The sequence below is a fragment of the Cottoperca gobio genome, unplaced genomic scaffold (assembly GCF_900634415.1).
Source record: "Cottoperca gobio unplaced genomic scaffold, fCotGob3.1 fCotGob3_362arrow_ctg1, whole genome shotgun sequence".
NCBI lineage: Eukaryota > Metazoa > Chordata > Actinopteri > Perciformes > Bovichtidae > Cottoperca > Cottoperca gobio.
The window spans coordinates 23,921-44,938 of record NW_021166960.1 but is presented as its reverse complement, the minus strand read 5'-3'; the positions used below and the strand labels follow the sequence as shown (position 1 = coordinate 44,938).

General features: G+C 41.3%; 1 protein-coding gene across 1 annotated transcript; it reads right to left on the bottom strand.

The window, feature by feature from the left end:
* Positions 1–7,664: 7,664 nt before the first annotated feature.
* On the bottom strand, positions 7,665–20,992 carry LOC115005782 (TGF-beta receptor type-2-like). The gene is made up of 3 exons (XM_029427722.1): positions 20,809–20,992; positions 8,168–8,312; positions 7,665–8,016 (listed from the first exon to the last, which is right to left on the bottom strand). The coding sequence occupies exons 1-3, from the start codon at positions 20,891–20,893 to the stop codon at positions 7,695–7,697; spliced, it is 552 nt and encodes a 183-aa protein (XP_029283582.1). The 5' UTR covers positions 20,894–20,992; the 3' UTR covers positions 7,665–7,694.
* Positions 20,993–21,018: the final 26 nt, after the last annotated feature.

The window sequence follows — 21,018 nt, the reverse complement described above, 5'->3', positions numbered from 1 at the left end:
TCTAATATTGAGATAAATACATTAAGGCTGTCACTATCAACATCCACATGAATATTAAAGTCACTTACAATAATTACTTTTTCTGTTTTAAGGACTAAACTTGATAAAAATTCTGAGAATGCAGATAGAAATTCAGAATACGGATCAGGAGTGCGGTACACAGTAACAAATAAAACTGGCTTTATTGTTTTCCATGTTGGGTTTGAGAGCGTAAGAACAAGGTTTTCAAAAGAGTTATAGTTTAGTTTAGGTTTAGGATTGATCAAGAGGTTTGAGTCAAATATGGCCGCAACTCCACCTCCTCGGCCAGTGCCTCGAGGAATGTGAGTATCAATATGACCAGGTGAAGTGGATTCATTTAGACTGACATATTCTTCATGTCTCAGCTAGATTTCAGTGAGACAAAATACATCAACCTTATTATCTGATATTAAATCATTTACCAATCCAGCTTTCGTTGATAAAGATCTGATGTTTAAGAGCCCACATTAAATTTTTCGATTTAGTTTTTACTTTTGCAGCGGTGGTGTTTATTTTAATTAGGTTTTCATGTATAACTCCTCTTCTGTTAACCATAGATTTTATTAATTTCAGTGGTTGTGGGGCACACACAGTGACTATGGGGATTTGAGTGGGTGACTGCCCGGAAAGAAGCACAGAGAAGTGTGTAAGAATGCAACTCTGTCTCCTGGTCTCAACTCTGGGTCATGGATTAGGTCCACTAATAAACTTTGTAATATTGTTGGATATGAGATCTGCTCCATCCAAAGTAATATGGATGCCGTCACTCCTAATCAGACCAGGTCTTCCCCAGAAAGTCCGCCAATTATCTACGAAGCCCATTTCATTATCTGGACATGGAATGATGACATGCGGCTAAACATGTCATCATTGGTTAGATTTGGCAGAGGACCAGAGAAAACTACGGTGTCCGACATTGTCTTTGCATATGTACACACCGACTCCACATTCACTTTAGTACACTCCGATTGACGCAATCGTGTGTCATTACCGCCGACGTGAATAACAATCTTACAGTATTTACGTTTAGCCTTAGTCAGCAGTTTCAAATGTGCTTCTATGTCGCCCGCTCTGGCCCCATGTGTGACTGTCATCGCTGGTGTCTCAAAATGAACGTATCTCAAAATTGAGCTACCGAAAACCACAGTTGGCTTCTCAGCTGGTTTGTCACTGAGTGGGGAGAACCTGTTAGTAACAGCAAGCGGTTGGTGCTGAACCGTGGACTTCTGATAACACTTCTTTCGGACAGTCACCCAGTCTCCCGGCTGCTCGGGCCCCGCCGGGGGACAGCTAACAAAAGATACCACTAGTCGGCCCGCACCGGCTATAGGGGGCTTGCTAACAGCTACAGTTGCTAACCACTGACTAACCACGGTGCAGAGCCGCTCATTTATCCTTCTAAAACTCGCCTCCAACCCTGCGTATAAACTACATTTAATACACGTACCATTATCACTAAAGGAGGCAGAGCAATAGCTAAACATGAAACACACCGAGCAGGAGAGAGCAGAAGAGGGAGATACTATCGCTAGCTGCCGAGCTGCAGCAGCTAACGTTAGCAGAGCCGAAAGGAGCGTAAAGAATTGAGGATTTAGCGAGAGTTGCTAAGAGAAGGAGGATAAGGAGAGAGTTGTAAGTGCTTAGGAAATACAAGTATAAGTTTAGATAGATGACAGGTAATTAGCCTATGTGATCAAGAATATAACAACATTAACTGGGTCAAGCAGGAGCTGCCAAAACAAAACGTTTTTTTTCTTGTGTAGCATAAAGGGACTACAACTTTTGTTTTGTTGTTGACAATAATTGAACCTTTGAACCTTTTAACATTGAACTTCATTAAATATGTTTTAGCACTAAGGTCATAGTTATTGGTGGTGTTGTAAAGTATTACATTATATCATGAGATGTAATGTGAATGTTTATGTAAATGGGAAGGACTGAGTGTTTATTACTGGTTAGTTCATGGGTAGTCAGAATCTAATAGAACTACTATGTGTAGTCTGCTGTATGCATTGTACTGGATGGAATCGTAAGTAACACCGTAAAGACACACGACACAGAAAGTATGAGATGGTTGGTAATAGGGCCAATCTGTAATTATTTGTTTTAGGGTTCCTCAAGTACAGGGGTAGCCAATGCGGTGCCCGCGGGCACTTGGTCGCCCGCAGGGACCACATGAGTCAACCGCAGAGTATGTTCTAAAAATAGCACTAGTCACCATGGAGCTCCGTCTAAAATTTGTATTGAATTGTTTTGCTGTTTTTTTTAAATCAATAACACTTGAATTATTCTTTATTTTAAAATTACAATATTGAATATAGAATTAAAAAAACTAAAATGTTTTATGTATATATAAACTCTGACCCTGTAGGGGCAAGCTAAATCTCCATTTCCCTTTTCGCTGAGACAAGCTAGCGGGAGCAGCTACGATGGGGCGCTAGGTACGTTTTTTACACTAAACGTGGCAGAAAAGTGAAAGAAAACAAACTATTTTCATAATGATTGGGAGGAAAAATTCTTTTTTACAACAGTGAAAGAAAAGTGTGTATGTCTCATTTGAGGGGCGAAGGCAAAGTGGCACATTGTGGAGACACTTCGGTACGTGTCACAAAAGCTACCATGCTAACTACCCAGCCGGCAGCAAAATGCTACAAATGTGGTCATTCATAAAAAACTGTCAATAAAGATATTTACAAAAATATCAGAGATGTGAAAAATAGATTGAGAACATAAATAAACAATGTTGCATGTTTAAATATATTATTATATATTAATGATAATATTATCATTAAAGGTGAACCGTGCAACTATGTTATTCAGGATACTTGTTTGTATCAAACAAGTAGCCCTTCGTATTATTCAATACCCTTGAAGTAGCTCTCTGTATCAAAAAGGGTGGTGACCCCTGCTCAACAGTTTAATATTGGCATAGGGTGGTAACATTACATTATTACATTACAGGTCATTTAGCAGACACTCTTATCCAGAGCAACTTACATTGAACTAAGTACAGGGACAGTCCCCCTGGTGCAACTCAGGGTTAAGTACATTGCTCAGGGGTACAATGGTGGCAGTCTGGTATTGAACTCCCAACCTTCTAGTGTTTTGTTTGGAAGGCGTACCTCACACCCATCATCACCACCCATGTGTAACAGGAGTCCCAGGCACAGCTATCTGAAAACCTGCATGGCTAAATACACTTACTTATGGAAGTGAGAAAATTGTTTTTTTGGATGAACAGAGCATTTAAAGTCTATGTTCTAAAAAAACCAGCAGAGCAATTTTAATGAATTCAAGTTACAGGGTCGTACCTATGCACGTTTCAGCAGGGTGAATGTTTTCCAACCTGAGGCTTGAAAACAGCTCATCCAGTTAAAGGAAAGTCTGTCTCACCACCCTTCAGCCTGCATGGGAGGTTTATCTGATCTGCTTTAATGATTCTGTAACATAATAATGAGAATAAATTAGCTGCCCCATTGCAGCAGACTGAGTCTACTTTACTGTCATACACTACAGAGGTGTACTGTGTCTCTGGGGCCTGTTCACCATGTGCTGGAGATGTTTCTGATTTGAGTTAAACAGAGACAGGAAACCATATGTCTGAGATCTCCAGTGTGGCTTGTCCCCACACACACACACACACGCGCGCGCACACACATATACACAGGCTGAGACAGACACCCAATTTTTCTTCTCGGCAGTGTGAGAGGCAGCAGCCAAACACCGCACAGAACGTATCTAGCTGCGTGTCTGTGACCAGACTGAGGATTCCCCGACGGTTGTTTACGTGTGAGGCAAACACCACATTTCCACTTCCTGTTTGTAATGACGGTGCAATCTCCAGTCTTTCCACAACACAATAGCGACCACAATGAGACCTACAACCAACAACAACTTCTGAAACACATGAAGACAGCTCTATGACAAAACACACACAGTTTCAGTGTCAGTGGTTGGAGAGAAAGAAAGGAAGAAAGGGGATGGGGTGAGAAGATGACAGCTAAGAGAGGGAAAACGATTGACTGATAAATAAAAGAAAGCCGCAGCAATAGACAACAAGTTACACATTGAGGAAATGGAGAGGCAGAGAAAAGTAAATACAAGCAACTGGTTACTCATTTACATTTGAAATATGAGGAAGGGGTGGAGATCTCCTGTTGTTCGAAGTTGAAAGTTGGCAGTTCTGAAACCGTACAGCTGTTTGAACAGATAACCTGCTGATTTTATAGTTGGTCGACCAGATACGCTTAATTGGATGTGTAAACAATTTCAAACAGATGTTCTCTTATTTTGCCAAGCTTTAATGCATTTGGTTAGTTGAAAGTGGCTGCAGTTTAAATTAATTGTCTGATTTCTTCCCGTGCAGTCAGTCACATCAAATGCATTCATAATGGCTCTAAATATCCATCCATCCATCATCTACCGCTTATTCAGCTCCAGTAAGGAACCCCAAACTTAAAACATACAGCTGTGACTTCATTACATTATTATCACTGCATCACTTATCATTGTGATAAGTGGATGTAAGAGATGGATAGGAAGATAAAATTATTCAACCAAATGCTATAAAGATAACCACGGACAATTTCTCATACTACATATTCCAGTGCAATAAGTGGCTTATAAGTAACGGTTGCAACCTGTCATAAAACCAAAGATAGATAGATAGATAGATAGATAAGATAGATACTTTATTAATCCAGAGGGAAATTTAGGAAAAAAAGAAAAAGATAAAAAAGAAATGCTGTCATTGAATGAATGTACAAAAAACAGCTACAGGGATTTATGTTTGAGCAGCAGCTGTGTGCTGTCGCTTCGTTGGAGAAATAACGTTAAAATCCACCAAACTTTTATCTCCCTCCAAAGCTGACCAACTATACCAACGTTTTAACTTATGCTAAGTTAACGAGTAACTTTAGCATGTTTTTATTTGTTGCCTGCCTATTATTCCCACTTTTCTGTAGTTATAGTGAGTATAATATGTTCACTTTTCTCTAGTTATAGTGAACATAATATGTTCACTTTTATCTAGTTATAGTGAGCATAATATGTTCACTTTTCTGTAGTTATAGTGAGTATAATATGTTCACTTTTCTCTAGTTATAGTGAGTATAATATGTTCACTTTTCTCTAGTTATAGTGAGTATAATATGTTCATTTTTCTCTAGTTATAGTGAGTACAATATCTTCACTTTCCTCTAGTTATAGTGAGTATAAAATGTTCACTTTTCTCTAGATATATTGAGTATAATATGTGATATGTTCACCTGCACTTGTCCAGAGACAAACACCCCTTTACTAGCAAAGAAGCATGCTAACATGATTGAAAATGACTTTAACAATTGCACAATTAATGAGAATATCCAGATCAATGTTAATAATCATCTCAATCTTTAATCAAGCTCCTTAGCATATGTGAACTTCTTTGCTTGGCGGAAGAATGATTATCTGTCAATAAATGATTACATTTTTTGTTGCTGTGTTTTTGAAATGAAACCTTGCCAGGTATATGTAGTAACCGTTTTATAAAAGCAATTAGCTACTTGAGGCCGTAATTTGTGCCTAACAATGCCTCTTAGCAGTTGTAAAATTACGGCCAGATGTGGCTGGTGTGATCCCATTGCAAGATGGTCTCTAGTTTGGTCTTTGCATGGAATGTTTTGGTGATATAAAGGACGGCATCCCTCCAGAGGTCTGTATGAACTGTGATCTTGACGACATCATCCTGGAGTTCTGCAACCGCGCCCTTATGACAAACAGCCAGCCATGTGGTCTCTCTCTAACATCATCCCAGTGCCTAAGTCTGGAGATCTCTTGAAGCCAGACAACTACCGTGGCATAAGTCTGACTTGTGTCATTGCAAAAATGTACAACCGCATGATACTGAACCGGATACGGAGCGCCATTGACCCTCAGCTGAAAGAGAACCAAAACGGTTTCCGAGAGAAGAGGACCACTGTGACCCAGATCTTGGCCTTGAGGAGAATCATCGAGGAGGTTAAGAAGAACAACCTGACAGCGGTTACTGTGCTTCATCGATTTCAAAAAGGCATTTAACTCGATACACAGAGGTGTGATGATGAAAATACTCAAGGTCTACGGTGTCCCTTCCAATTTACTCTGGGCCATAGGGACCATGTACAAGGGTACAAGAGGAAAGGTGGTAACCCCAGATGGCAACAGTGAAGAGTTTGATATCCTGATTGGAGTGTTGCAAGGGGACACCCTTGCCCCTTTCCCCTTCATCATAGTCCTAGACTATGCGCTCAGGAAGGCCATCAGTGGACGGGAGCTAGAACTCGGCCTCACAATAACACCTAGGAGGTCGAGACAACATCCCGCTCTAGTCCTAACGGATCTGGACTATGCGGAAGACATCAGTCTGCTCTCTGACCGCGTAGAGCAAGCACAGGAACTCCTGGGCAAAGTGGAGACAGAGTGCGCCAAGGTTGGCCTTCAGCTAAATGCCAAGAAAACTGAGTTCATAACATATAACATCCCCTGGACCATCCACCTCTAAAAACAACAGGAGGCACTGCTCTAAAGGAAGTCAATGATTTCAAATACCTGGGCTCGTGGGTCAACTCGTCCGAGCAAGACCTTAAAGTGAGGAAGGCGCTTGCATGGAGGGCCCTGAACGACATGACCTGTGTGTGGAACTCAAACCTCCCAAGACAAATGAAACTCAGCTTCTTCCATGCAACAGTGGAGTCTGTTCTCCTGTATGGCAGTGAATGCTGGACCCTGAAGCCCACCCTGCAGAAATCCCTAGATGGGTGCTACACGAGAATGCTGCGTGTGGTACTTGGCATCAACAAGGATGAGCATGTCACCAACACACACTTGTATGGGGGGGCGCTAAGGGTGGGTGAGAAAACAGCGGTCAGGAGAATGAGGCTGGCAGGTCACTGCCAGAGACACCAAGAGCTACCAGCCAGCAAACTTGTGCTGTGGGAGCCAACACACAGGCACCGATCACGAGGGCGTCTCGCAATAACATACGTGGATGTACTCAGGAAAAATACTGGCGAGCTTGCCAGATGCATGGAGGATCGGGATGACTGGAAGCACCGATGGAGGGCCCGTCTGAGGACGACCTAGTAGTAGTAAAGTAATGCCAGCCTAATCCCTCTCCAACTCCTCAACTCTCCCAACTCTCCAACTCTTCAATTCTCCAACTCTCCAACTCTCCAACTCTCCAACTCTTCATCTCTCCAACTCTCCACCATTCAACTCTCCAACGCTTTGTTGTCTGTCTCTCCTCCACTTCGCTGAGCTCCGAGCCCAGCAAAACACCACAAACGACACCAAAATGCAGTATGAGACTGCTTATTTAGGTTATTTACCTCATTTATGTGCCAAGTTTAATTTCAATGTGAGAGTCTGTGCATGCTCGAAAGAGAGACCGACAGCTGTGGGGGCCGACAATATCGGCAATGCAAGTACAACAAAAGTGAGAAAAAAGTAGATAAGATGATGAAAATAAATGCTCAACGAAATACAGTTTATTCTGGTGACTCAGGGAAAGACTGCACTGAAGCAACAAACACTGGATGACACTATTAAATATGTTTTAATAAGTTTAATATTCTTGAAAGTGTGCACTATGCAGCTTTATTATCTAGGAATATACAAGTAGGCTATCGGATGGGGACTTGGTATCAGCAGATATATTATTTGATGATTCGGTTCGTGTTCAAGATCAAGATCGGGGGCAAAAACAACTTTATAGGGACATCCCTTACATGCCTAATAAGTGCAGCTTTAACCTCAGTAGAGGGTGTTAGTTTCATGTACTCACTGGGAGAGAATAACAGTTTGTCATTACACTCCTCCTCATCAGTACAGGAGCAGAATTGAGCCATCCCACTTGTTGTGTTCTTGTCCTTCATCACACAGGTGGAGCTGTTGTAGTCATCCAGCATAACACCATAGAGCGGCTTGGACGGGTCATGACACAGAGTTTCAATGGAGAAGCATGTCTCATTCTTTCTCCTAAGAGACAGACAGACAGACAGACAGACAGACAGACAGACAGACAGACAGACAGAGCAGAGATGTAATGTTTAAAACTGTATACATAAAGAGTTATTTAGTTATCTACTAAATCACATTTAAGAGATAAAGGCAGTTTTGAGGTACCTACCAGATAGAGACACAGACCTCGTTGCTGTCCATACAGATGGATGTGATGGAGCAGTTGGACATGCAGGTCCCTGTACCACTACAGGAGGAAAGCTCCAGATCACAGAACTTACAAAGCTGACTCATAGGGTAAAAAGAGGGCATACCTGCAGAACACACACAAAAGCATCCATCAGATGGCTTCATGTTTCAGGCAAGTACTGTCATCACACTGAAAACACAGCAATTGAAATGCAAGTTCTTGCTCTGGCTTGAAGTAGAAACATGTTGACTTAATGTTAATTAATACATTTTTAAGTTTTTCTAAGACATAGTACAAAAGAATGTCAGTGTTGGTCTTTAGTTCACATGAAAGTTAACAACTGGTCAGATTCTCATGCAAGTTGTTGTGGATATCCATGGTCATCAGAGGATGAAATCTAATAGTTTTGGTAACCCCTTAAACTTTGCTGTATAAAACAACATCAGGCCAAGATGTCCCCCTCTGCACCGGAAGTAACTAAATGTAATAAACACATTGCCATAAAACATGCTGAGCCCATTCATGCTACCTAGAAGAGGATCCTTTCATGGGATGCTACATAAGCGTCATGTTTTTGATGACCTTGTGACCTTTCTTCATGTACTGTACCATATCACATAACATACAGTATGTATATTCATGCTTACAAGGATAGGTTTTTCCTCAAGAACCAGTTTGAGACCGATAGCCAACCCTCACTAACCTTAAAGTGACAAGATGGTGACTAAAAGCCGCCCAGCTGCAACGACAAATGATAACAAACAAGTAAAGTTGAGGGCAGTAAACCAAAACAATGATCTAAAAAGACAAAAACTCTTGGTAAAGTCAAGTCTCGAAACTTCATTTTAGTGACTTTAGTCTGATTCAAGTCCAAGTCTTCAGCTGTGGTATCCAAGTTATACACAATGCCGAATGGGTGAAAGTTTTGGGCAAGTTTTAGTGAGAATTACTGCTGCAAATACTTAAGGGACATATTTAACCTGGTATGTATGATATTGTAAACTATATACAGTACATAACACACAGTAGGTTGGAATCAAAGGAAAGCATCAGCTGTCTGCCAGGTCGGACCTGTTGTGAATATTCCAGATGTTCTGGAAGTTAGAGGTGAATGGACAATTCAACTGTGAAGTCAAACACTGTGAAGTCTCCTAAAACAGCTAATTATAAAAAAATAGACACAGACTTAGAAGTGGAAATTGCATTACTTCTCAATTACTGGATGCTGTTTTCAACAGGTTATAGCTATACCCAGCTATATATAGCTATATAAATAAGCATTCATCTTAATGAACCTTCTATTCAAGGAATAATTAGCACTTTGATACAGTTACATTGATTGATATTATCGCCCTGGCTAGATGAAAGGTATTACAGTACAGTGGGTCATGTGCTGACGGGGCTGGCAGTCTAGTCATTCTCCTTACTTGACTTGAGCCATCCCTGTAATCCGCCTCTGCTCTGAGACCTGTTCAGACCTGTTTCTCTGACTCAAAGCCCCTTTACTGATGGTCTAGGTGAGGCTGTGTAAGAAACCTATGAAAGCCCTGTTAGCCTGTCAGTCTGAAGGTTACAGAGCTATGTGCCTTTATGCCTTTTTTGAGTCTAAGGTTTTTGCATGTGGCCTATGTGTTTAAATAAGGCTGACTTACAGGGTGGGATGGAAGCTCTGTGTGTAGTATACAGGTGTTGTGGTTCAGAAGGGGGGTTTTAGAGTTGAAGAAACCCTCCTTCAGCTGGGAGGTCTGAGTTTAAGCCTCCATGACGCCAAATGTCTGCACTGGGTTCAGCTTCACTGAGCAGTACACTGAATTCCTTCCAGCTCTGAGCCATGTGTATCAGCTTCTCCTACAATTCTGGTTGAAATTAACAGCAGTGACTGGTTGTGGTTCAATGCCTGAGCATGCAGTTGTTCTACTGGCTGCTTTAGCTTGACACAATAATTCATCAAGAGTTTCTTTCTTTGGTCTTTCTGAAAGAAGTGAAATGTGTTCATTGGCTTTACTGTCGATTTTCTAAAATAATGAGTGTCTATTACAGCACAAGCTACTACAATTTGAACCCTCTGTGCGTTTGGAACAACAATTTATTTGTTAGCATCCAAAAACTACAGGTCATATTTAATTAATTAATTTTACCCCAACATTGCTGTGTCACTGTAATTTTTGTAGTAGTTTTGTAGTGTGCAGTTTTGGAGAAAATGTAAGTAGTTTAATAGAGGGTATGCGCTGACGTCACTTCCCAACCGGAACATGCCCACCTCACTCAGACTGAGTGGCAAAAGGGGAAAACAATATCCTGTAACATGGCTGCCAATATTAGGGGAAACTGAAAAAACGGGAGAAAAACAAACGATTATCTGCTTAAGTTAAAGTTAGTTAAACTTGTTCATTTTTCTTAGTTCAACTTACCAAAGTACCAGTGGTCCATGGACAATAACACGTGACCAGAAATCATAACCGTCCTGTTGCTCTCACGTCAGCAGTTTTAGCTGCTCTAGCCTGGAAAAATGTGCATGCATGCTGAAATTCCACTATGCTCTTATGGCAGGAAGTGCAGTGAAATGCAGTGAAACCATAGAGATATATGATATGTTAGCTAGCCGCTAGTGTTGATATTATTTATCCAGTGTGTACTTTGTATTAAACATATAAGATGAAAGTGTGTAAAATTACAATGATGTATGATAGTCAATCAGTCTGGTTTATGAAACATCTACCAATGCATATTTGCATAGTGAGGAGGTGCAGATATGACGTCATAGTTCAGTGTAAGTTCAAATGTTTGGAAAAAGGCAGAGGCAGCGGATAGGGAAGGTACGCCCCCGGTCAACCCACTTAGGAGGCCCTAGGGGAGTGGGGAAGAACCCTTAGCATGGGTATAAGCCAGGGGTCGGCAACCTTTACTATCAAAAGAGCCATTTTGCCACCTCTTCCACCAAATAAAATGTGTCTGGAGCCGCAACACATATTTCATAACACAGCTTAAGTTGTATATATAGTTATACTGTGGGCGTGCGTAGAAACGAGGAGACAATAGACAAGTTGTCAAGTCGAACGTTTACTTCCCAACATGAACAGCGATACAGCGGCAGTAGTCAAGCCTCCAACCACAACAGTCACGACAGGTAAAACAATAACAACTCCCCCATTTCTCACTTCCGTTAACTCTTAACATCTCCAAGCAAGCTCCTGGGTTACCTGTCTTAAGGGAGACATATCTCCTCTCATAATGTTCAGTGAATGTCTATGTTCCCAGTGGGTCACCCCAATACTATATTTGTTGCATTTATGAAATTACAGAAAGACAAAGGAAACTGTTGAGATTGTATTGTTATTTTTTAATTGTTATTAGGACAACACCAAACTCTTTTAGCGGTATCAACTCAATTATTTCTTCCTGCACCACATCAGAGTTCACATACCTGCATAACAGCGCTGTCTGTTCAATATCATTTACATCACTTGACTCATCACAGGCGATTGAATATGCTTCAATTGATGTCCTCAATTTGCGGTTTGGTGATGTTTGTTGCCATTTTAATGGCCCTGTCCTTGACTGACGGTCTTTGCAAAGAGAGACATATCTCAAATTGTCTGAACAATTTCAACTTTTTTTTTGAAGTCCGAAAATAGATGTTCTGATATTTTTAAGAATGCTTCTTTCATGTATTCTCCATCTGTGAACGGCTTTCCACGCCATACTATCTCCTGAGCGGCCACAAAACTAGCAGTAGTAGTTGAGTTTGAAGATTTCATCCATTTCTTGAAAGAATATTTGCTCTGCTCCGCTTTCAGCAGAAGGTCAGAAATCACTTTTTTCGGGTATCTCCAGCTTGGTACTTTTCGACAAATGCTATGTGTCTGTTCTTGAAATGTCTTTCGACATTACATTTTTTGTTGTTAGCTAATTTCTCGCTATCAAGCAGACAGGTAAACCAGCATCGTTGGCAGTAAAAACAAATGTAAACGAAATGTAAAAATAAAATTAAATGTATTTCAGTGTCACAATATCACCTCGAACTGTCCACTGTGCAACAAAAAAATCCATAAAAATAATGTTATTTATTTCCATGTTTTTTTTTGTCAAAGCTTCAGGGAGCCACTGCAGAAGTTTAAAGAGCCGCATGTGGCTCCTGAGCCGCAGGTTGCTGACCCCTGGTAAGCAGTGACATGCTCTTGTAAAAAAGGGCATGACAGACCTAAACCATGGTGAAGGCCCAGTGACATCCTTGGAAAAGGCCTGATGTCAGGGAATGTTTTAGCACTCAAGGTGCTAAATCCAGAGGATGATGTGGGGAAAACATCGTTTTGATTTACGAGAAATAGACAACCATGCAGCCTCATCCGGGGTGCAGTATGTGAACTAAAGTATAAAGAGGGGGGCCGGATTATTACGTTGGCAAAGCATAGCAGGCTGGGTTCTAATAGTTTTGAGCTGTACTTGTACAAGAATAAACTCTTTTGTATTTGACTTTGCTTCTCTCCAGTGATTTTCTTGTAAAACAACCAGCACGTCTATAGCTTATTAGTTTTAAAGTGTTAAAGGAAGAGGTCCGAACTTCACCTCTGGCCCGGAGGGAAGACTTTTTTCTACAACACTAGGCTGATTTGTGCAAGGTAAATAGCTATAGGCTTATGCTAGTAACTAATAAGTTACAAAAATGTTTGTATATGCTGTTAATTATCATCCCTAGAGAGAAAGAAAAACGGAATTGACAGGTTCAACAAGAAAATTAAAATTGGTGCATCTCTAATCAACACATGAAATAATTACAAAGCTCACTGGCTGCAAAGTGTAACTCTCCCCCTGTCACTCATTCAGATTAATTCAGTGTCTGTGGCACTCTGCTGCACTAAATCAACAGGTTATATTTGTCACTGAGATTGTGTGTGGGTGTTAGCGCTCTGCTATTTCATACTCTATGTCCTGGCCCAAACTAGATTGTGAAATGGAATGTGTCTTGAAAGTATATGTGTAGATCTTAACAACATGAGGAATGAGAATTCATGCGTTCAGCATTCAATTTTACAGTTCAGCTCTGCAGTCATGTTGTCATGTTGGTTGATTTAGCTATAGCACAGACTACACTGCATGCAGTGGTTTTGTCTATGTCAGGCCTATTCAATTAGCAGCCCGCAGGCCGGATACGGCCCTTGTGAACTTTTTTTCTGGCCCGCAAGAGGTTGCCTGCAAATCGGGCTGGCAAATATAGCGTAAATAAAACTAAAGCCTGATTCACACCTAATGCGGCGAAAACGCAGGTGTTTCCATTCCACTCCGAGCTGCAGCGGCGTCCAGAAAAAAATGCACTGCCATCGGCTCAGTCAAGCTCACGCTGCACACTGGGTTGGCGGGCCACAGAGAAAGTCACTCCCTTACATACATTTAGGGAAGTGAGTCCACTTCAGACCCATTTTGTCCAATGGCTATCGGAAAGAATTTTCAACTTTGATGGGAAGTGGACCGGTATTTGACCCTCCCTTATTTAGCCCCCCTGAAGGCTTAAAAATAAGTGGTCCGGGGAACCCCCCTCTAAGTGTTGGGTGTGGTTTTGGGTCGCTGACCCCCCCCAACCCAAAATAGAAATTTCTCTAACCTTCCTCTTTTCGCGCAATTTGCATATTTTCCACAGGTGCCATTGGACAGATTTTGTTCAATGGCAATAACATTTTAGGTTATTAGAAGTGGACAGATTTAGTCCAAGGGCAATAACTTAACATGGAGGCCCAGGTTATTAGAAGTGGACAGAGTCTTTTAATGCTATGTTAGCTTGATGCTAAGTCTGAGGATACTGAAACTAGGTGTGTACTATCCCCTAGGACCATGAATAAGTGCTGTGAATCTCAAGATGATTGGACAATGTTTAGGTTTTGGTTAGCTTTGGCTACGTAGCTCGAAAGCTAAACCAGCTCTGATTTGCCTATAACCTAGAATATAGTATCCCCCTAGGACCATGAATAAGTGCTGAGAATTCCAAGATGATTGGACAATGTTTTTTCATAGTTGCCTATGATCTATATATGGCAAAAAAGTAAAAAAACGAACCAAAATTCACAACACAACGGAAAACAGGGCCTTAATTGATTGGAGGTCAACGCAGATGGTGGACAGGGTCATCTCCACAATGCTAAGTGTGAGGAGGCTGAAACTCAGTGTGTACTATCCCACTAGGACCATGAATAAATGCTGTGAATCTCAAGATGATTGGACAATCTTGGTTAGCTTTAGCCACGTAGCTTGAATGCTAAACTAGTTCGGATTTGCTTCAAACTTGGTGAACTTATAGGCCTGGTACTAAGGATGCTATACCCAATGTTTAAGCCTCCTTGCTCGATATATTGCAAAAGTCCCCTAGGGGGCGCTATGCCCCCCCCCCTCACAATCTCACGTAAAGTGAGAAACAGAGCCACCTAGGGCCAACGGGAAGTGCCAACTCTGTCCAATGGCAATAATTTAACATTAAGTGCCAATTCTGTCTAATGGCAATAACTTGGAAATCTAATCTAATGTGAGCAACAGCGCCACCAACAGTAATTTTAATTTGTTACACATCGATGTCCAATGGCAATAAACTTATATTACAAATGGACGTCTGTGTGTACTTTTTTCCGGTGGCAATAAATTAACATTGCGAGCTTGTCCATTTCCAATTGAAAAGAATCCCACTTCCCTAACTTTAGCTCGGCAAGCTAACAACACACTTAAAGATGTCTCTCACCAAGACAAAGAAACCTAGAGTTGATTCAGCCGCAGTAATAACAAGTAATAAACTGGTGTGTTTATTGTGCAACGAATGTATTTCCGTGATGAAAGAATACACCGGGAAGCGACACTACAAGTCAAGTGACGACTCGTTTTCTGCCAGATTTCCCGTGGGCTCTGAGGAACGGAGAAGGAAAATACAGGGACCGCTAGCATCATTTAATGGAGTCAAGTGGCTTTTGGTCGCTTTTGCCCAGGACAAGAGAGCCTCGATAGCAGCCCTGCTTTTTTTTGTTCTCTCCTCTCCTTTCCTTCGCTGTGTCTGACTGACTGAGACCCGCGAAGCAGAGAAGAGAATGTGAACGCGCAAAGTAACGCAGTAAACACGGAAACATGCACATAAACAAGATACATATCATTTAATAAAAGAGCACCTGTTCAATGTGAAAACTGGGTTCTGAATATAAAAAAAAACCCAAAAGTGTAATTTCTCTCACTGACTCAAACAGGCTCAACATGACAGAAGTCTGATATGTGTGGTAGTTCTATAGGAGTGCATCACCTGAAATGCACAGTTAAAAGGTTTCCCTCTACAATGACATTTTTAATTTCCCTTCCCCTCTGAATGCCATATACAGTACAAGAAAATAGGCTATGTGTGTGTGTGTGTGTGTGTGTGTGTGTGTGTGTGTGTGTGTGTGTGTGTGTGTGTGTGTGTGTGTGTGTGTGTGTGTGTTAGGGTTGAGTCAGTGGATTAGATTTGTATATCTATACAACCAATGTGTTTATGATTACCTTTTTTATAGAGCACTAAATTATTCAGAAATTGTTTTGTTGCACAAAGTTCTTCATACATCTACCCTCTTAATTTTCCTTTCAAATTGCACCAGATATATAGTTATATAAAGTTATATACATGTAACTTTAAAATGTATATTTTTTTTTTCCTGTGAGCAGTCCACCCACCATAGTCTTACAAAACCCTGTGAGAAACACTTGATACAGGACAGTACGTTCAGGGTTATAAATATGTGGTTAATGTTTCGATTTAAATGAGTTTATGAGAAAAAGGGACATTTATTTTAGGTCAATCATTTCAAAATATAAACAAGACAAAAGAAAAATATCAGTAAGTAAATGTCCCTATTTATGGATTTATGATAAAATAACAGCGCTGTTAATCTAAGATAGAGTCTTCACAGCCTTTACTTTGAAGTTTTAGCAGATTGTGCTGGTGCGGTGGTATGTGGGTCATGTTCCAGCTGCTAAAGCGCTTTGACTTTCTTTTTTATTACAGCTGAACGTTTTCCTGCTGCTAGTCCATGTGTAGGTATTATAGTATGAAAAAAAAGTGACCTCAGTGTGTCACAGGAGAGTGGAGGAGAAAGTGTGGAGTGTCATTAACCAAGCTCTTGAAGGCTCCTGAAGGGGTTGTAAATTAAATGTGAGATTTCTTTGTGTTCTGATATTTCCAGGAGAGAAATCATGCTACTGTGACCTGCTTCCGTCTGGCTGTCAGAACCATGAATAACCTTCATAAAGTTTCACTTTTTAGCAGGAGATCAAGTAAATTTTCTTCGTCATTGCGATATAAACGTGAACGATAAACACATCGCAAAAGACTGGCTGAAACGCAATAAATAACAATTATTTTATTTAGGTATAGTTAACGAAAACCCACTAATAAACATGCCCCAGTAGTATTTATTATTCCGCTGCAGCCTCTCCACGACTTTGTGTCGTGGCTGAGATCCTCCACATACACGCACGCACACACACACATTGTCACGTACGCACACACACACACACACACACACATTGACACACAAACACGCACACACATATACAGACGCACACTGAGCGAAGTCAGCAGACAGCAGATCAGAGAAAGTGGAGTGAAAGTAAAGTGAACCGGGTGAAGTGGAAAAGTGATAACTCTGATTACCCGACAAACTACATGTCACTACTACAATAGCATTGTTACTGTAATGTACTGTGCAGTAACAGTGCTGTAAATGCAATAAAACCCTTTCAATCTGCTTGGCCCACAGCCTCTCATCCACCTCCGCTATGTTTTACACAAGCACAGCACGCTAGCTCGGCTAATAGCAAATTGTGCCAAACAAGCTAAAGCATAAACTGTCTGTATGTAAAATGGCTGTATAGGCTTAATTTGCTACATATCTTAAAATTTGTCAGATTCTTGTAAACGTACACGCTATCTGTCCTTGTGATTCATTGCCTGCAATGATACCTGATCAGCAGAGAACAGAGGACAGGAGGACAGACAACAGGAGAACAGAGGGAGGAGGACATACAACAGGAGGACAGAGGTAGGAGGACAGAGGGAGGAGGACAGACGACAGGAGGAAGGACTGATATTGAATGAATGAGCGTTCACTGAGTCAGTAATGTGATATCAATAATATGATTTATATGACATTTAAGATTTTTTTGAGTGAGTTTATAAAGTTACTTTGCTGTTGTTAATATTACCGCTGCAGCTCTAGGTATAACAAATCAAATCAAATGTATTTATAGAGCACAATATCACAAATTACACATTTGTCTCAGTGGGCTTTACAGACTGTACAACATACGACACCCTCTGTCCTTAGACCCTCGCACCCGCACAAGGAAAAACTTCCTAAAAGAAACCCCACAATTAAAGGGGGAAAGAATGGAAAAAACCTCAGGGAGAGCAACTGAGGAGAGATCCCTCTCCCAGGATGGACAGACGTTGTGTGTACAGGATAAACAACATAGTGCAAATACAACATTCATTTGACAGAAATAATGTTATGATAAAAAAAAAAAGACTGAATCCAAGATAGTGTCAAAAAGGCTTCCCGGTGTCAGGCAGGACCAGGGCAGCAGGCGCAGCCACCATTCATGATCCAGACGTAAATTTTATCAGTGGCAACCTGCCACATGAGAGACACAGAAACTCCGGGGATGATGCCCCGGATGCTGAGTTAGTAACATATATTTGCATAAATGCATACAGATAGAGAGGGATAGGAGGGGAGAGGGAGGGGAGGAGAGAGGAAGAGAAAGGAGAGCAGAGGTGTCCCCCGGCAGTCTAAGCCTATAGCAGCATAACTAGGGGCTGGTCCCAGGCAAGCCTGAGCCAGTCTGCAAAGCTATAAGCTTTATCAAAAAGGAAAGTCTTTAGTCTGCTCTTAGATGTGGAGAGGGTGTCTGCCTTCCGAACACAAACTGGTTGGTTCCACTGGAGAGGAGCTTGATAGCTAAAGGTTCTGGCTCCCATTGTACTTTTAGAGACTCTAGGAACCACAAGTAACCCTGCATTCTGGGAGTGCAATGCTCTAGTTGGTTTATAAGGTACATTTTAAATGTAGGTATATTTAAAATAGTCAATTCTAATCTGAATTTAGAGAAAATCATCATCATCATCATCATATCACCATCATCTTCACCATCATCATCACCATCATCATCTCCATCATCACCATCATCTTCACCATCATCATCTCCATCATCATCTCTGCTCCCTCCCCTCACATGAGTAGTTTTCTCATGAGAGATGTCTGTGTGTGTTTATGTTTATATATATATTTGTGTTTATGTTTGTATTTTTCTCAGTGGTTTAGAGAATGCGAGGCTCTGTTGGGATAAGGTGATGTCTTAACAGGACTTAACAATATTTGAGTAAAAAACTGATAATGTCAACTGTAATTGACACCTCAAACCGCCTGAATACATCATCCACATTGTAAAATGTATTTTCATGTTTAAATAGTGAAAGGTGAGCAGCAACCGACAGTGAAGCCTATACTACTGCTGCAGCTGCTGGCAGGTTTGGAGATCTGCTTCAGATAATCTCAACCAGCACAGAACAACAGCCTTTTTATTCATAATATATTTCTTAACATTTATTTAGTCATGGTGTCCACATTTAGAGAGTATGATAGTTTAATAAATGTACATCCCTTTGTGAAGCCAAGATCCCTCCATCTACACTGACACTTGCCACTGACACTGACAATGCAATGAAAATATCTCTGTGGAAATAAGAATTTTTCTCCTGTCACTGAAATGAGGAGAAACAACTGGCAGGAGGCTGCGCGGGGCTACACAACTGCCACAGTAGACGGCTCAGCTCTCCCTCTGCTCCTGAAAGTTATCCTCCCACCCCTACAACTCCCTCTTAATCCACCTCTGCCCATAATCTTCTCATTCCTACCATCTTTGTCTTCTTCCCTCTCTCCCTCCCCCTACATCTTTCTTCCCTTTGACCCAGGAGTCATCGAAGCGAGTCGAGAGGGGAGAGCGTGAGGGGAAGTCGACTAATATGGTAAAAATCAGAGGGAGACACTTCAGTGGGGTTAAAGTGGATGACCCATTCTCTCCTCTCCTCTACTACACACTGAAGCCTAATAAAGTCAGTGTAAACACAGTAGGACTGCCCACACACACAAACTATTTCACACCATTAGAAACTGCTGAATTCTTCTGTATCTTCAATAATACATGTGTATGTAAGTCAATGAATCACCCGAAAGACGATCTTTCTATGGCTAAAAGAACATATTCATCTATTTCCCCATGCAGCCTCCTATTTCTCTTTCTCTTTCAGCCTTGTTTTTTGATCGGCACCTTCAGAATAGCTGGGGTACGGCACTATTGCAAGCACATGGTGCCCTTTGCCCAGACACTAAGATTCCCTGAAAGGAAAGAAGAAGAAACCTTTGTGTGCCCACTGAGCGGATGGTTATCCACATCAATTGAAAGCAAACAAACAAAGAAAATATAAAAACAAGAGTCCGGCCCTGGTGTTTCGATAACCAAAATGTCAAGCTGCTCGGATACTGGCAGAGTGGTGGGCACATTTCTCTAGAGAAGTCAGAATGACAGGTTGTGTGTGTGTGTGTGTGTGTGTGTGTGTGTGTGTGTGTGTGTGTGTGTGTGTGTGTGTGTGTGTGTGTGTGTGTGTACACGTCTATTTGTGACACATAAAATGCTGCAGCACCACACAGTCCTTCTGGTATGTGGGATTTCCAGGTTCAAAATAGGCCCCTTCGTGGGAGGAGAGCAGGAACAAACAGCAGAGAGAAAGGGGGAGAGGATACAACACATGATGTGTGTGTTCACAGCAACCATGGCAGAATTTTGCTTGTCATTTTCATGCTGTGCTCAACCTACCCACCTGTCAACAAGCGTGGGAAAGTTTTTGTGGTTGACTGAAATAGGTGTTTGGTATGACAGATGGAAAGTGGCCAAGTGGGTTGAATTGCCACTGGTAACACATGGGATTGCAGTGTAGAGGATGGAAAGTGGGATTGCCACCACATAAATTTACATATTACCCTGAAAACCCTTTTTCACTGTGATCACATTGGGACTGAGGAACTAGGTGGGACATTTAATAAAAACTTACACTGCGCAGCCAATAATTGTTTAAACATGTAGTTAGAATTCTAGTGTTTTTTCAAAAAATCCCAAAGATACCAAATATAAGGACATTTGTATAAAATGCAAGCATAAGACTTTATAAGAAGTTCAGCAGAAGATACAGGACATGCAGGAGGGTGTAAGGGTCCAACAGAAAGATAAATTTCTCTACAAGCAATTTATTTCGCACTTAATAGCTTTTGAAATACAAAAAATTACTGCTCAATACATTATCAATTCTACCTTATAGAAACTTATAGGTTTTTACATCTGTCTAATGTACTAGTGTAATGTGGACAAGCGAGCGAAAGAGTATATGTGAGCAGTGTTTCAGCCGCTGTATGAGTCACCTGTTGCCCCGACTGTTTGCCAGGCTCAGTACTACAGAGGCCAGGTTAGCTAAAACGCACAGACTGTCATTAGTGTCATTACAGGAGTGCAGTGAGCTCATAGCAATAAACAAACAAAGCCTAGTTAAACTTTAGGTTATGGTAACTCACCGAGAGTCCCGGGCTCCAGCAGCACAATAAGGAAACAGATAGATAAAGCTCCCTGTAAAGAGAAAGAGCTGTCCTGCCCTTCCATGTTTCTGTCCTCTGTCCAAAGAGTCTCCTTCACATTAAAGTTAGGTAAAGCAGAGTCCAGCGCTCCACTCCACTCAACAGCTGGAGACTCACTGCTGAACCATCCATCCACACACACTACTCTGA

Bases quoted from the DNA above. Each gene is read 5' to 3' on its own strand.
- LOC115005782 (XM_029427722.1), bottom strand. From the start codon at position 20,893: ATGGAAGGGCAGGACAGCTCTTTCTCTTTACAGGGAGCTTTATCTATC. The intron at 8,313-20,808 runs GTGAGTTACCAT...TGTGTTCTGCAG, and splicing joins GCTGGAGCCCGGGACTCTCG to GTATGCCCTCTTTTTACCCT. The intron at 8,017-8,167 runs GTAGGTACCTCA...TCTGTCTCTTAG, and splicing joins GAGGTCTGTGTCTCTATCTG to GAGAAAGAATGAGACATGCT.